The sequence below is a fragment of the Plectropomus leopardus genome, chromosome 17, assembly GCF_008729295.1.
Source record: "Plectropomus leopardus isolate mb chromosome 17, YSFRI_Pleo_2.0, whole genome shotgun sequence".
Classification (NCBI taxonomy): Eukaryota; Metazoa; Chordata; class Actinopteri; order Perciformes; family Serranidae; genus Plectropomus; species Plectropomus leopardus.
The window spans coordinates 26,788,069-26,805,612 of NC_056479.1; the positions used below are offsets into that span (position 1 = coordinate 26,788,069).

A 17,544-nucleotide genomic window follows, 5' to 3' on the forward strand; every position below is an offset into this window, starting at 1 on the left:
GCTGGTGTGTTTCCTTGCACCACTTCTCCTTTTCTTCCCTCTGTTTCTTTTATCATCAGCTTGGTCCGCACCCATCTGTGTGTTTACATCTTAGTGTGCGCGAGGTGGTCAATGCCTATGCGGCACACAGATGATGATTACCGCTCTCTGTTTCATGTTATGCACATGTCTCCCACTGCTGGGGAGACAAAAGCAAACACTGCCAGCCAAATCACGTTTCAGCCCCTCTCTCTTTCTCTCTCTATCTCGTGTTTTCTATATGTCTCTTGCTGCGCGCTCTATTCCCCCCGCTGTTTCTCTACTATGCTCCGTCACTCTCCCTCTCTCTCTGTCATGGTCCAGCATCATTTCTCTCTCTTTTCCTCTTGATTCGGTCCAGTGCAACCGCCATTTATGCCAGTTCCTTAATAAAATAGCATAAAAACAAAGGTAAACTGGTGAGAACCTGACCCTGTTAAAGCATGGGTGAATATTTGGATAATACTGTGCGGCCCAGTCGGGCCCTGGCAGAGAATCAAAGCTATAATTGCATGTACAAATTGCCCTGGATATACTTACATGCAAGGTCGTGATGCTGATATTTTACAGCCTTCAACACATTCATAAGCTAACATACCATGAAGCTCTTAGCTCAGTGTACTTAAGATGAGAGCCAGACACTTGGCAAAATATTGCCTATGATGTCACCAGCAGCCTGGCAGAGTTAAAGACACTATGCTTAATGTCTGTAAACAATGTGGACGCCCTGCACACTATTTAAATACTCTGTTTCCTAAATGATTGGTGGATTCTAATAAAGGCAATGTAATGTTTTTTTTTTCCAGTTGCTGCTGAGTGGTGATGAGATGTTGCAGGCGTCGAGTGCAAAGTGTATTGCATCCATCCTGCTTCACTCTCCCAGTCAGTGCAGTGCTCCCTTCATCAAGGCCGATGTAGCTGGTGATGTGCACACACAAACACAGAAACAGTAGCTGGGATATGCTAGCCAAACAAGCTGTTGCACTCTTTGATTTGTCTCCTCCAAATAGTTTCCTCTACCTTCTCTTTTGTCTCCATCTCTTCGTGCAAGTTTTTGTTATTTGTCTTGCTGTGTCTGTGTGCATTTCTCTTTCTTCTTCTTTGTCATTGTTGTTTTTTTCCTCTGCTTTTATACCTATTTTTTTATCATTGTTGGGATTCTATTCATGTTTTCGTCTTGCCCCAGAATTTCAGGATATGATTATGTCAAAAAGAATATTACGAACATTTTTTTGTTTATCATAGGCTAAATTTACATGAAAACATTACCCCCTGTGTTTTGGAACTGTTATGATGATGCAGGATATTGTAGTGTAGCAACATTGTTCCCTGTTTTCTCTTTTTCTGTTTTCTAAGCCCCTTGCAATAGTTGTTGTTTTCTCTCCATCTCTCTTTCCTTACAGAGTTTCTGTTCGACCGTCTGGCCAGTAGCAATAATGAGGTGCTGCTGTGGTCTGTCTACAGCTGTTTGGTGTTACTGACTAAGGACCCACTCCTCTTCTCCCACTGTTACTCTGTCTATGGTGAGAGAGCTTAGATATATCAAAAACATTCCTGAGGCATCATCATGTCATCCCTATTTTTTTGTATACACATGTGTGTTAGGTCTGTTTGTTATGGTGCCACTTCAAGAATTTTGGGTTTGATGGTACATGGGTTAACACCTAAAAATAATTGCTGAATGACTGATAGGAGGAAAAGTTTATTACCATATATTTAAAGTTATTTTTTTACAGAAGACAATGTTTTTTCAGTTTTCAGGATACTTTGGGGGAGTCCAATTTAATAATTTACTATTCTAAAACAACAATACATTTGTTGACTTGACTTTGACTTTGTTGACATTATGACTTTAGGACTTGGGACTCTAATGCAAATACTTGAGACCTGTGTCATGCAAGACATACTTGGTCCAACCTCTGCCAGCAGAACAGAGGGAACAACTGTACACTGTTATCAATTAGACAGATGGTGCAATTGTAACAAAACAGATCCTAGTAGTAATCATGTAATGGTAAAAATGACAAAATGTTTGCATCCCTAATGAATGATAATGAATATTGTTCTGCTCTTTATATGTGTGTGTTCCTCTTGTTTGTACCATCACTGTAAAAGCTCTACTTGTGGTCCAGTTATTACTACTATGGAGTCAGCTATATGATAAGACGATATGTCATGTGTCATGACATTTGAGTACAAGACAAATTTCCCAATGGAGACAATATAATATCGTATTATACTGTCTGTGATGTTCTATAATCATTCAGCACTGAACTGCACCCAGGAGAAATTATTTTTAAAAAAGCAATACAAACTTAATATAGCAGTAGGATATTCAGTGTAATTATTGCCTGTGCTATGAATTTCTTGCTCTAGTTCATTATTAACATATGATTATTACAGTATCACTAGAAAGATGTAGCACTCCCCTACTGTTTTTTTGATGATTTTGTGTGTGTGTGTGTGTGTGTGTGTGTGTGTGTGTGTGTGTGTGTGTGTTGTGCATGTATTACATTCATGAACATGTCACTTATTTTGATGCAGGATGTCGATGGTCCCTGTAGTGTCTCAGACATCGGTCAAACCACTCTCATGACTTTGACATTGAACAAGACCAGAAAAATGTGTCTCCTTTGTCACAGTGAGAGTTTGTGTGTTAGGTATTGAGTCCCTGGTGCGCAGTCTGAAAGAGGCTCTGCGGCTGACCAACCTGGAAGTGCCGAAACAAGGTCTGCTGCTGCTTACTGAGATACTGGAGAGGTGAGACTGCACTGTAATGTATTTTTTTTACCATTTTTTAAGCTTTCCCAGTGCCAAAATTATTTCTATTGCACCTCCCATGAAAAAATCCTACACAAAGCATCTTTGCTCACTGTCTAAAAGTGATTTAACCACACCTCAGCCTCTCTGCATATCCAGCAGAGCACTGTCACATCACGGGGGGGTAGGCACAGCTGCAGCAAATAAAAATAATTATGGTATAATTAAGGCGTCCCAGTTTGCTCTGGCAGTTTTCCATGCTGACATTTTCATTTAAAGGTCCCCATTCGATTACTTGCAAATTCAAGTATTGTTCCGCTTATGTGTGTTAAAAGGTCAGCACAGCTAAAACCACAGAAACCCAATTGAGAGTTTATGTATGTATGAGTTATCTGCTGCTGCACTGAAAATGATTTAGAAATGACAAGAAAAAAGACACATTTCTTATGTGAAACGGTGTCCTAGTTACTTAGGATGATCCAAGGACATAACAGTAGATGGCTTTCATTGGAAACTATTTTTAACTGAAGGTTTGCAGTTTATCCATGTCTCATCAGCTCACACTACAGCCCACTGAACTGTGATATTTGACGTAATTATCATGCAATGACAGTTTGTTGACAGTGAATTAAAAGGAAACTATTTTTCTACCTTGCCCCTATTTTCCCATGTTTTTTTTTTTTTTTTTTGTCTAAGTAACTTGTGGGGACAACAAATTTTGAAATTGGTCCAGTATTTAGAGAGGGGTGTAGCCAGCAGTGGCAAAACAGACTACAATGTACTCCCTAATGGCAATTGTGCACGGTCAATTTACATCCACTAAATATGCTTGTATTTATCATTTACAGGCTCAGATTGTTCAGATTGCTCAGAAGTGTCTGACAACATTGTGGAAAGAGCCCTACAGACAAATACAAAGTTTTCCGTACCTTTCACTGATCTGGTCTGTTTGTTAGTGTGTGTAACTAAGTTTTCACATCGTTAAAATCAGCTAAATATTCAGCCATGACACTGAAAATATTTTAGATAACACTAAGCTACACTTTCTGTGCTCCATCTTAACTCACTCCTTCCAGTGTTGCACCGAATTCTGTGACCCGACAAAAGCCCTGACCCTACCCCTAAACACTGACCACTTAAAAACTCAACGATGTTCGAAGAAGGTCTTATACTGGATCACAGAAGCTGACGTGTCTCAGATTTTGGTGTCACACCAGCACTTCTTTCTACATCTTTATTTTCTTATTTTTTTCTACAACCTTATTTATCCCAAAGTTCTGCAGTCTACCAGACCATATATGCATTTTAGCACACAACAGTCAAGAAAGAAAGAAATAAAGAAAAAGTAATAAAACACAAGAAACTAAACAATAAACATTTCTCGTTTTCACCATTATTTTTCTTGCAGCAAATTCACCTCTCATGAGATTTTAGATCGAGACTTTGAATGAGACGCATGACAGTAACTGAAAAACATTTAATTTCTCTGCCGGATCCTTTCCATGATGTTGTCAGACACTTCCAACTACAATCTGAGCTGGCTAGAACAAGCACTTTTAATGGATATAAATTGACGGTGCTCATTTGCCCCTAGGAATTAGATTGCAGCCTATTTCACCACCGCTGCTGGTGTTGCCGCTACAGCTGCAGCTCAATTTAAAAAAAAGAAAAAGAAAAAAGCTGTCTCAATTAGTCACACAAAAACATAAGGAAAAAAAGCTTCACCCATTGCCTAGAATCTATTGCTATTTGTAAAATTTGCCATTTGATAATACTTGATAATATTGTAATATTATTGCATTACTCATTACATACAATCATTTTGTGCAATTATTACATTATGTATGGTATATGACATTCCTTTTATTTTTTGTTTTCCATTGTGTGGAATTTGAGATGTAACTGCATTAATACTGTGGTTATAATGAAGCTGGTAGTTGTAAAGCTCATGTATTTATCATCAAAACGACATTCAGTTATGCTAATGGTTCTTAACACCACAGTTCGGTATGTTTGTACACAACGTGAAAATCATGCGCAACTTCAGCTGCACTGACAAAGAGAAGCGACCTTGTGTAAAACATGTTAAATATGGTGCACTAGAAAGTTTAATTATATTTGAATTAACTGTCTGCTGGCTCGCAGATGAAAATATATCATGAGCCAGTAAAACACTGTCATATTTCTGCAAGGTTGACATAATTTTAATAGAATGTTCCCCCTGTCACATGGCAATGATACAGGGGATAAGAGATTTCAAATGGCAAAGGAAATTTGTCCTTTACGCTGAGTGGAACAGTAAAAAAGTAGCCAGACCAGAGCTCTTAAATGCTGAACAAGCTAAAGTGTGTGTTTAAGTGTGTGTGTTTGTGTATGTGAGAGAGTCATACTCACTGTGTCCATTAACGTGCCTCTTTACAGTGCATGTGTGTTAGAGAGTGCTTTTCGTTTTTTGTGTGTGTGCATTAAAGCTGGCTGTTTTTGTACATAATAGTATAGATAGTAATGTGCCACTGTGTGTGTTTGTGTGCACCTTTATGCACATGCATGTGTTATTTACGATGCTCTATGTGACTACTGTTTTGGCAACACGGAGGCAGTCCACAGCTGCGGTGCTGCGTCATAGACCAGAGACACACTCTGGTGATCTTTCTAACAGCTATAGGTCAGCACTATTTGTTTATTATGTGTCTTTGTCCTGAAAGACAGAAAAATAAGCGTCTGTGTAGGTGAGTGAGACGGAGGGTGGGTTCATTGCGACTCAGCAAATGGTCACTGCTTGTATCGTCACAGTAAGCCAAAGAATGATAGATAGATCAGGCAAAAGAACAGACTGTCAGCTTTTTGATTGGCCTTTATCGACATCCATGTCAAAAACCTAAATCAGCAAAAAATCCTGAAAGGCAGTTTGCTTTGTCAGTACTTTTGGCGTCATTCTCATTGAGTCATCTTGGATCCACAGCGTCATTTTTAACTGTCTTGATATTTTTCTTGAATTTATCATAGATGTGTGTTGCTCTTCTCAGGGTATGATCTGTTCCTCTAGATGCTAGGCCACAATTTAATAATGCAATGTGTCTTCATTATGCATCGAGCTGCAGTGGCAATGCTGCTGCTATATAAAAATGTCCCCTTACACATTTCATTTGCCATCTTTACTTTAAGCAGCCGGAGTCGTGGACATGCAAAGATTATAAATAGAGCTGCAATTGATCAGCCACTGATTGTTACCTCTCACCTCCCAGAAATCCATTATACCTGGCCAATTCCTCGTATGAGGGGCTCGTATAACACGCCTACGTTGCCTTTGACTGGAATGTAATAGTGCGGTGGCTGCAATAGAGATAAACTTGCTAATGTTTTGAACATCCATCATCATATCACCAGAGGAGAAATCACATAACATTTCTTAATGTAAATGCAGTTGTCTCGCAATTGTGTTTTGTTGACATTTTGAAAATATCGCTCAAGTTTTGCGCAAATCTGTGATGGAAACATGCCTACTGTTACATTTAGAGTTTATTGCTAACCTGACATCCAGCTCACCTGCCTGTCACGAGTGCAAACACACCGTCTCTCACCACACACAAACTCTGCACCGAAACCTTCTGTGAAGTCTGCGATACATTCCACTGTTTCTTACAATGTTTACATTTAGTTTTGTTTTGTCCCGTATTGTGCCCACACAACCAGCATTGCATCTTTACGTAACGTATACCAGCTCTTTGTCATCTGCATTTCTCCAGGATTTGAGCAGTTTTGACTGTGCGACTGGGATCGCAAGGTTGATTAGTGAAGACTGGAGGCGGTTGAAACTTTTTTCTGGTTTGATGTTATCACTCAGAAACCTTTTGAACTACTTTGATACAATTTTTATGAAGGTAGCTTGAATCTGTGTTCTGCTTGTAAACAGCAATCAGTTGTTTCTACAAGCAATGTTAGAATCACAATATTGGTTGAAACACTTGGCAAAAATATCACATCTACCCCCAAAAGCTATTGTAACAGCATATGGAGTACAGACAACATTTTATGAAACATTTTTTGACATCTACAACTGTGTACAAATATGTGTCTAAAGTCCTTTTTGTGTCTGTGGAGGTGCTAAATATTTTTCTAAATAAAACTCAGGCACTTCAGCACTGCTGCTGGAAAAAAAATCCAAGGGGGAAACACTGCAGTGGCACTTATATATCTTTGAAAACATACACTGTTGTTTGATGGTGCCTTTTGTTTTTGTGTGTGTACAGGCAGCCACCAAGCATGCGTCTGTTCCACAGTGGTTCAGGGTTTGTGGCAGTTTCAGAGGCTGTGATAGGTGGAGTCTCCTCGTCCTGCCTGCTAGTAGCCACACAGGCTGTCACGGCTGCCTCTGCCCTGTTCAGGTATACACAAACACACTTACTGTAAAGACACATATGAAACATAAATATAAACACACAGACTCAGAGACGCACAGACTGAATAGTAGATAGATGATGTAGGTGCTTTTTCAAGGACACTTGTAGACTTTGCCTTTCATTTACACTACATTCACACTGCAAGCCTTAGTGCTGAATTCAGATTTTTTTCTAGATCATGGGATAGCGTTTAAAATGAAGCCAATATCAGACTCCAATGTGAAGTGGTCATCATGGCCCTGATGTGGCTTGCATGCCCTGAAAAAGAACAAGAGGTCACACACAGTACGCTGTTTATACAGAAATAAACAAGGAGGTCCATAATAAACATGGAGGCCACTGATGTGAGCGTTTACTGTTTAATTTTAAGTTATTGTGCAGTGACTCCACGGGCAGAAAAAGAGGCAAGTCAACGTTATGAAGTATTTTTATACAGAATGAGCACAGGCAGTGGCTGAATGACAAGAAAGGCTTCATCAGTCTTTACAGATGCAATGTCAGATTAAGCAACCCATCAAGGAGAAAAATGGATGCAGACAGACAAATGAACAGATGCTGATGAAGAAAACTCAGGCCTGCAGTGTGAACTTCATCAGCCCAAGTTTTTTTCTGGAGTTTTCTAAATTTTATAGTACAATGTTGATCTAGAGTGACATTAATGTTGCATCCAACATGGGTTGCATGGCTGTTCAGAATGAGGTCACATTTTTTTAAAAAATCATCTCTCTTTTTCTGGTTTAGAACCACATATGAAAGTGGCCAAATCTGAGTCAAAGGGATCACATTCCTTGTGATTTTTACTGGTAACACATCAATCACATTTCAGTCACATGGGGGGGGGATTTGATTTGTGCCACTTGGGCCTGCAGTGTGAGCGTAGCTTTAGACACACACACAGACATGCATACATGGACATGCATACATGGAAATGCACATTAGGTAACTCTCTAGATGTTTCTTTTTTTGTATAAACGGTCGCCACTCTGAACTGTCCAGACTGAACCACCAATCCATACCAGTCCAATACGGGAAGATGGAGGAATTAATTGAGGCCATCACCAACAGATTCTCTGGACTGTCCCTACCCTCTCCTGCTCATCTCCGAAGCACTGTGAGTTAGTTATTCTTTATGTTTGATGCACAAATGTAGAATAAAGATGCAAAATTCAAGAACTGGTAGTGAAGAAAACTGTCTGTGCAGTCTGTCTGAATCGTTGTCTTGTGGTGATTCTCAGGAGATGTCTTTTTTTTTCTACCTTTGATGCTATCTAGCACATGTCAAACAGTACATACAGCATGTGATTGACATGTCCAATCCCTTGAAGGTCTTTTTCTGTTGTATTTTTCATAGCTGTCCCTTACTGCTGCCTTCTGTTTCAGACAGGAATACTGATTTCTGTCTGAAGACTGCAGCGTCTCACCTGTAACAGCAGCAGTGATGTGACTGTCAGTGAGATATGTCTGGTTGGCATATATTCATGTTATTAAAGAAGAAATATATTTCACTTAATCACTAGGGTTGGATAGTGAACCTAGTACTTTTCAGCAGGATTTCCACAGATTCGTAAAAGGCATTGTGTTAATTAATTAAAAAAATAAGGCCTTAATTGGTGTTACAATGTCTCATTTCATTCTTTCAAAAGTCTTACAAATGCTCAGGCGTGGATGGTTGGACATTATTAATCTTTTTCTGATGTTGCATTGTAAAATCTCTAAATAATTGGTATCATCTTTGTCTTTGTATTGTTTACCAAATGCCTCTCACATTAATGTCTCGCAGATCAGGAAATGGAACCAACAACCATGTATACATTTACCACAACCAATAAAATAACAAATATACAACCGTTCTTTAAGATAAACCAAACAGATACTGTTTGATAATATCATGTGGCTTTTGTTTTCCATGTTTGCCAATCTAGAAATTGTAAAATTTTTTCTATACATTTAAAGTACCATCTAACATTTTCACTGGATAGAAAAATGATTTAAGTGACATTGAACATTTTGGGCAAAATGGTCCCCAACCCTGTGTAACTGATATCAGCTCATGTTTTTGTCCCAAATTTCATTTCTAGAGGCATTAAAAAGTCCAAAACAATCTTAAGTCTAAATTTCCTTAAGCTGTGGGAACCCTGTTTCATGGTACCAACAGAATTATGTTGCTGTTACAAAGAACCAATTCATGTTAAATCCATCTGTGTCAAATGTTGTTTTACTTTTAAAATGTTGTTTTTGCAGGTTTTTAATTGTTTTTCACTTTGGTCAACTGTTGTTGGCAGCTCCGTTTGCCGCTCCAGTTGCTTCCCCTTGGTTTCCTAGTGAGCCAAAACTATCGCTGAAGCGCTAATCTGCCACAGTAGTTTTGGGTCCTGGTCGTTTTTCTTTTCTGTATTATTTAGAATAGCCTTGAGTGACTGCTAGATGAGCAGACACACATACACATAGAAGCACAGCAAACTGACAGAGACAGAAGTTGAGCTCGATGTGTGATTAGAGAAGACCACAGGAGCACAATTGCATTTTAGTCCACTGCATTTCCCCTGCAGCTTCTTCAAAAATCTAATTTGTTTTTATTATAGAGAAAGGAAAGTGCTTAAATGAGGTGATGTTGGGTACTGACACCAGTATCATTTCAAATGTGGACGAATTCTATCTTAATTAATCACAATGTCTGTCTTAATAGAGAAATTTAATTGTTTTAATGATTCCCTTAAGCAAATCTATTCAATGCTGTGATGAAATGATGATTTTCATTATGAACTGATATGATGTGATTCAATTTGCTCGTCTTTTCCTCTGCTCTTTTCTCATGTTCCTGTTTCATTTGTTTTCCCATCTCTCTCTCTCACATCCCCCCCAGGGGAACCTGAAGAGGTCAGACCCCAACAGCCAGGCTTCCAGGTCTAAAGGATTTCTGCTCCAGGCTCTGGTCTGTTTTCAGGCTGCCTGCAGGTCAGCGCATTGTCCAGTCCCCTGTTCAGGGAGTTTAAATGGGATTACTGAGAGCGTGAGACTGAACAAATGGACGTACTAATGTGCAGACAAAGTCTACAGTCTAAGGTCGTTTTTTTGTAGTTTGTTAAGTCTTTCACTTAAATTCATCTTATGTCCATAAAGATTTGTATTCTCATATTGGTTAAGAAAAAAAAATCATATTAATTTCTTTCAAAATCATGGGGGAAAAGGCACTGAACAACTTGTTATTAACTTGAAATGTTCCACAAATTGCAAGAAATTAGTAGATTTAGAATAAAAAATAAAGCTATGTGAAAAAAGTCTTGCATTGGTAGTGGATTATGATGGTTACATATTTAAAATGATTACTTTTTTCTAAGTCATTTCTTTTTTTTGTTGCTAATTTTCAGGTAATTTTCTTGTACTTTTTAGTAATTTATTTCACATTTTTGTGTAATTTCTTCTTTTGTTGGTATTGACTTCTTCCTGTGTTTTTGAAAGAAATCAAGCCAATTTGTAAAGTATTATATTGAATCAAAAGTAATTTGTTGTTATGCCAAATTTGAATGTTATTGAATATTAGTGAAGACATTGAAATTATTAATTCAAGTCCAACAGCAGACGTTGGTAATTCATTGAAAATCTTGACATGCATGTGTACCAGTACTTGTGTTTTTTATGTAATTTTTGTATTAATGTGAGTGGGAGTGTTTTAGTTTATGTGTTTGTGTCCAAGGTTGTCTGAGGAGTGTGCATCAGAGCCTGTTCTGAAGGAGAACACGTTTACAGCTCCATCTAAACACAGCCAAGCTCAGGACTCACTGGAGTCCCTGTGTCATCGTCTGCTGCGCTGCTGTGACGCTGTCTGGATACCCACTGTCATCGTGAGCGCTGGAAGCACATACACACACACTCAAACACACACACAGATGCACACATTCAAATCATTATCTCCTCATCTCAACTTTCTATCTCTCCGTCACACACACTAGAGCCAAACACTTGAGAAAATGCTCTTGAGATTCATCACATTTCTTTTCTGAGAAACTGATGGCAGTGATCACCTTGCTCTCTCTGGCTGTTTCTCTAAATAACCGTATTAATAAGCACAGCCACACAGCTGCCGTCGTCATTAGTTTTGTGTACTCGTGGACATTTGGGCCTATCGATCAGCATCTCCGCTGTAGTGCTACTAATTGTTTTATTATGTTGCATTTTTCTAAAGTTGGTTTTATTCAGGCTACAAATCAATCAGACAAGAAGAAATTGTTCAGTTTGTGTTTTGGTCATTTGTAATTTTCTGTGTGTGTTTAGAGAATGTGTGAGCATGCACCCAACCCTCAGATCCTACAGCACTTCTACTCCATCCTATCCTACCAGTTCACCCTCCTCCCATCGCTCATGCCTGTCTTTGCAAATAAGCTAGGTAAGTTTGGTTACTGTATAACCTCAAATCAGCATTAGGTGTCCCATGCTTTGATTTTATTACATTTATTTTAGTACCATACATTCTGTCGCCTAGTTTAATGGCAGCAAACTGCCGGTGTGTGTGTTCCCTCCTTTGCACCGGCACATTGCTTGGTTGAGTGTAGCAATACTCAGTATGTTTACATGATGGTAGAAAAAGTTGAATTATTGTGTTAGTCCGACTAAAACTGGACTTTTAAAATACATGCTTAGAAAGCTAGTATTTTATATATATATTTTCAATTAAAGTCACGCCCCAGCCACCCCGTTATTTGACAGACACTGTATCGACACCTTAAACCCCAGAGCTTAGGTAACAGAGAGGCTGTGTCTTTCAAGGCTTCACCGTCAGGCAGGGTCGCAGCTTCACCCGTGCAATAAGGGAGCAACAAGTTCTCTGAGTTTTTTGAGTCAGGGAGAGAGAGAGACACCGTGCACCACAGAGTGTTATGTGAGAAAGAGCCCGGTGTGCTTCAGACTTCTTGACAGCAGTTGTGACACGTTATTGTGTATAGTAGTTAAAAAAAAAAACTCAGTTACGCAGTATAATAATCTGTGTCTTCTGTTCTATATGAGTGTTAAATTTCGTTGTGCGTCTGAAATAAGTGTCCTCATTACTCTGTGCTGCAGGACAGGACTCCACTCAGGGTATAAGCTGCTCATGTGTTTGCATTGCAGTGCTGTTCATGCGGACACAGAAATCGCTCAACTCAGTCAATAAACCGGTTAATAACCGCGTAAAATGATGATTCCTGTCAATGTGTGTGTGACAGGCACAGCAGCAGTATCGCAAACAATGAAATGGCATTAATGCTCTGCAAAAAAATAAATAAATGCCACATGTTGGAAATACAAAACATAATTATACTAACCAAACATATATCTAAAACGCCTGCAGTTTTTTTTTAAATTGCAGATTTGCCAGTCAAGTACCCTTCTTATGATACAATTAGTTTAAGCCTTAAACTTAATTAAAGAAGCACAAACAGAACCAATTATAATATTAAGTTCAGTTAACAGCTTATCATACAACGAGCAGTACACTTAATTTCATTATCACATAACAGTTTCTGTTAGGAAATGTTCACAAAACTAAAATTTTATGCAGCCTAAAGAAACAGCAACAGTTGATGCTGCCCTCATCAAAGATGGGGTTAAACGCCTGAATGTTTGCTTAATGGAATTTCATATCACTGTAGGGGAAAAACAGAGCAATCTGTCCAAATCTGGCAGTCCACATGATGAGCTTCAATTATTGACAGGAAACGCGTTGCCTCGGGGTTCTACACAAACCAGTGTGGTGGCATTAAAAAGAAACTTAAGCTTTATATCTATGCTGCAAGCGGTCACAAAGCAGAACAGTTTTCTGCTGATATGGCTGAGCTGTACCTTGGCAAAGATCCACCAGAGAGTGAGATAGTAGCTTTATGAAATTGAAACTTCCCTCCAATAAGTGAGGGGAGCTCTCTCGCTCTCTCTTTCGCTGCACCACTTAAGCCAAGACATTAAGTAAAGCTTTACAATGTACCCCCCCCCCCCGCCAAAGAATTAAAACACAACTGCTGTCCTAATACCTCCAGTGTTGCCAATTGATGAGCTTTCCCTCCTGATCCTTCAGAGTATTTTTAGAATTTAGTGTGTGTAGGCTTGAAAACGGATGTGAGATTAAAATATGAAACACGGTTCCTACGAGTCTATGATGTCCTTGAAAGTTTGTGTATTTATGTATGAAAAGCATCAAGGCCCAAAGTTTTTGAAAAAAAAGACATAGGTTATTGAAAGTCATTGAATTTATATATTTTGTGCAAGAGTATAACTTCTCTTCTCTTTAGCTGAAGTCACACAATATATTGTTTTGTTTTTTTGTGTTAGAGACTGTTAACACCAGTTCTTTTGTCTCATTCTTGTGAACCTAATATCTCAAGCATACCAAATTTGGCAAAACATCCACTTAGAATCAAGGATGAGATAACTAGATTTTAGTGTGTGTGGCACAAACATTCGAGAGGACATTAAGATGAACTGATTCGATTTTTGTGGTCAAGGTCGCTGTGACCTTGCATCCATCTCATTCATTACATGTGAACAGCTTGGTGGAATTTCCTCAAATTCGGCAAAAAAGTCCACATGGACTCAACAACGAAGGTCAAGGTCACTGTGACCTCACAAAGCATGTTTTTTTGCCTCTGCGTTGGCGATATCCGTGGCTGGAGGCATTATGTTTTGGGGTTTTCAGCCTGTCCATTCCATTCCCATGAATGCAATATCTCAAAAATGCCTTTGAAAAAAATGTCTTTAAATTTGGCACAAACATCCACATAGACTCAATGATGAACTAATAAGATTTAGGAGGTCAAAGTTCAAGGTTACTCTGACTTTGGTTTTGTCATTCTTGTGAATGCAATATCTCAAGAACACCTGGACACCTGAAGGTTTGAAACATTGAACTTTTGTTGTGGTTGACATTATGTTCACACAACAACGTTTGGGGGCCTGAAAACGCAAACTTTTGTCACCGTGTAAACTGGCAATGCTCGGATCCTGTGAGAACAGTCAAGTCACGGCCGCACTTCACGCATGTGCTTGGTGTTCTTCTATTGTGTGTCATTGCAAATTTATCCTGCCAAATACTGGCCTGGCATGCAAACTACAGCGTTTTTTGTTGCTTTTGCTAATTTGCAAATGCGAGGATCATTCTCACAATGTTATCATATGAACACGGATATTTTTTAAAAATGCAAAGTTAAGAGTTTTCCATTTTTAGTAGGGCTGTTCTCATCTAAACGTGGCCTGATTCACAAGGCTGATTTCTGGAACACAGATGACAGCTGTCTCTCTGCTGTGTAACTTTTGTTTCGAAAGGTGTTACATAAGTGGTATTTTTATCACCATCTTTCTCCTCTTCCTCAGCTCTTACTGTCTCATCCTTACTTTATTCTCCTCTTCACCTCCTCTTCCCTGCAGCGTCCTCAGGTTTCTACCGGCTGGCTCTGGAACACAAAGGGCTCCTCTGTGCAGGGAACAGGTACAGTGTAACAGGATAACCTGAGGACACACACACACACAGCAATTAACAAAGCACTGCTGTCTATAAAGTGTAACTGAGTGTGTGTGTTAAACCACGGTGGCTCAGAAAGTTGAGTTCTTATTATCTTTCACTGTCGGAGCACATTGAACAATGAGACAGATAATTTGACGGAGGCATCTGTCATTTCTGAGTCAATCCATCTACTTTTTTTCTTCCAATAAGCGAGTCGTCTCAGCAGCGTGTCTGTCTCAGAGCAACAGATCTGCAGCTTCAAAGATTGCTGTGTGTGTTTAGATTGCATATGTGAAAGCATATGTGCGTTTGCGTTTGTGTGTGTGTTAGAGTGTGTATGTTTTTGTGGTCATGGACGTGGTTGACTCAGTAGGCTTTAGGCCCCCCTGCTCTGAGCTGTAATGAAACTGAACCATGCCGCGCTTGGGTTTCATATTTGAAAAGACTTAGTCAAGGCACATCCTGTCCTATGTCTCTCAGTTCACTCCTGACTGTTTTGACCGTGCATTATGGAGGATTTGTGCTCTGTTTGTCTCAGATACCCTCGTTCTTTCTTTATATCCTGCTCTCTCTCTCTCTCTCTGTCTTTTCTATGTTTTCGTGCAGATTTTCTTTGACTCTGTATTTCTCCCTCTTACCATTTTTTTTCAGGCACCCAAACCTGAATACATCTTGCTGTGGTTTTCTACAGAAACTCAGTGTGTGTCTGCTTTCCCAGTCAGACCCTGCTTCTGGCTCCTGCCAGTATGGTATGCAAATACACACACACACACACACACGCGCGCACACTCTTGCACCACAGACAGAGCTACATGACGCCCCTGTAAACTCTGTTGTTCCTGTCAGTTTCCCAGCAATGATGTCAGCTGAAGTGTTGAACAGAACTGTTGATAATGCTTTGTAAAAGCTGTTTGTTATGAGTAAATAAGGTCTGGTCTTTTGATTTGTCTAAATCAACATCTAAAATATAACTCAGTGTCTTCCTATAAAGCCTGGGATTCTTACTTGGTTCTCATTGGACCTACACTGTTCTTCAGTATTACAGGGATTTCGCAAGTCATTGTACTTTTGCTGTGGCAAAACATCCACATGCTCACTATATTCATATTCACATTTATACATTTTTTATTTTATTTTATTCTTTGTCTTTTTTCTATCCTTTTTTTGTCGTCATGTCATGTCTGAGCTGTTCTGTGTTCTGTATTTATATGGGAAAAAATGCAATAAACATGAAGAAAATAATAATAATATATATATATATATATATATATTATATATATATATATACTGTCAACAACCATGTGGCGATTTACTGGCGTTTAGTCTGTGAGCTCAGTGATAGCACATAATGGGAATTACTTTGTTGTGCTTTAACAGATGTTAGCATCATGATTATATCCGACAGCCTGGATCTCCGACAGTGCGTTTCTCCGAAATGGCAGATTTTGAGTTCTGTTTGAGTTATAGTGGAGTTGGAGGTAATCAAACATAAGATATATATCCAAGTTTGTCTTGTTCATTTGTTTTTTTGACATAGAAATGTTGTTTTATTGCACAACATCCGTAACACTCCTTTCCATTGTCATGTTTGTTTACTTACTCTTGAGTTTTTTTTTGATTGGAAGAGATTTGCCAGATTTCCGCTTCAGACCGTAGGGACTCCGCGAGTGCAGTCTGTTAGCGCGTGGTGTTCTGTTTTTGGCAAAATCGTTGCTCTCAACACACTAAAGAAACAAAACTGCTGATTTTACTATTATATGCTGTTATGTGTGGGGATTCTGTCACATTTTCAATATCTGTTAAGAGGCTGACTTTATGTGGCAGTTACTAGGTGTTTTAAAGAATCAAAGAAAATTTTGAATTTATGGAGAAAAATGCATTTATTTCTCAGGAATCACTGGCTTTAACTGACAGATACAATTTAGTGTATGCTTAGTTTCTCTCTCTTTTTCCTACACCCTCTCCCTCTGTTTTTTCATTTACCTTAAACATCAATAACTTTAAACAAGATCCATCCCTAATAGATTTGCTTTTTTCTTGAGTTAAGCAAACCTTGTTCAGAGCAGCACACAAGCTGATGATGCCATTTCAGAAAAGGTGTTTGCAAACGCACCAAAGAATAGCTCGAGCAAGAATTAAAAGAATGATACCAAGACGTGTTTACTGTAAACACATTGAATGAGTGAAATGGCCTTGAATTGAACAATGAACAGCTTGCTGGTTCTCAGTTGCTGTGTGAAAGAGATGAAGTCTCTTAAATGCCAATGCTCTTTGTGTGACGACTCAGATAATGCCTCCAATTAAAGCGGCATTGCTTCTGACTGTGTTAGACTGCAGTAAATGATATGAAAGGAAAGTTGTAAGTGAGTAAACACAAATGCTAACACCTAGTACCGTTTTGCTCCTAATTCCTTTCCACATCCCCGTAACATCCCCTAAAATGAAATGTAAGAGATGTTTTACTGCAAACTGCAGTTGTTCCCCGGAGACATGATGTGACATTGAGACCAGAGTTGAGCAAAACATTTCTTTTAGGTAATGAGATGTAAGAGTTGTGCAAGTGAGTGTGTAGGTGTGTGTTTGCATGCACGCTGTGTGTGTATTTGTTTGTGTGTTTGAGGCTTTGAATAATGGCTTCTGTGGAACCAGACTCCCATTTGTTCCTTTATTTGTCTGCCTTTTTCCCTTTCATCATCCTTATCTGTTTCAGTTTCATTTTCAGCAGCTTATTTTCAATAATTTTTCTTTATCTAGATTTCATTTATTGGTTATTTTCTTATTTGTTAAACAGATCCGAACATATTTTATCTTTTTGACTGGGTTTTTGGTTAATTTAATAACTGTCTAATTGATTGTCATTTTTTTAAATAGGTGTATAATAGCAGAAAATGTTTCTTCTCT

The 17,544-nt window shown here is 38.8% G+C and overlaps 1 protein-coding gene across 1 annotated transcript in view; it reads left to right on the forward strand.

Moving 5' to 3' along the window:
- The window catches only part of LOC121957230 (meiosis inhibitor protein 1), an 81,283-nt gene that overhangs the window by 20,145 nt on the left and 43,594 nt on the right, over positions 1–17,544 (forward strand). Inside the window, exons 8-17 of the mRNA XM_042505769.1 lie at positions 825–939; positions 1,422–1,541; positions 2,679–2,778; positions 7,029–7,163; positions 8,175–8,289; positions 10,042–10,133; positions 10,873–11,020; positions 11,451–11,562; positions 14,568–14,628; positions 15,295–15,392. Coding sequence (XP_042361703.1) covers positions 825–939; positions 1,422–1,541; positions 2,679–2,778; positions 7,029–7,163; positions 8,175–8,289; positions 10,042–10,133; positions 10,873–11,020; positions 11,451–11,562; positions 14,568–14,628; positions 15,295–15,392 — 1,096 coding nt within the window. The remainder of the gene's footprint in view (positions 1–824; positions 940–1,421; positions 1,542–2,678; positions 2,779–7,028; positions 7,164–8,174; positions 8,290–10,041; positions 10,134–10,872; positions 11,021–11,450; positions 11,563–14,567; positions 14,629–15,294; positions 15,393–17,544) is intronic.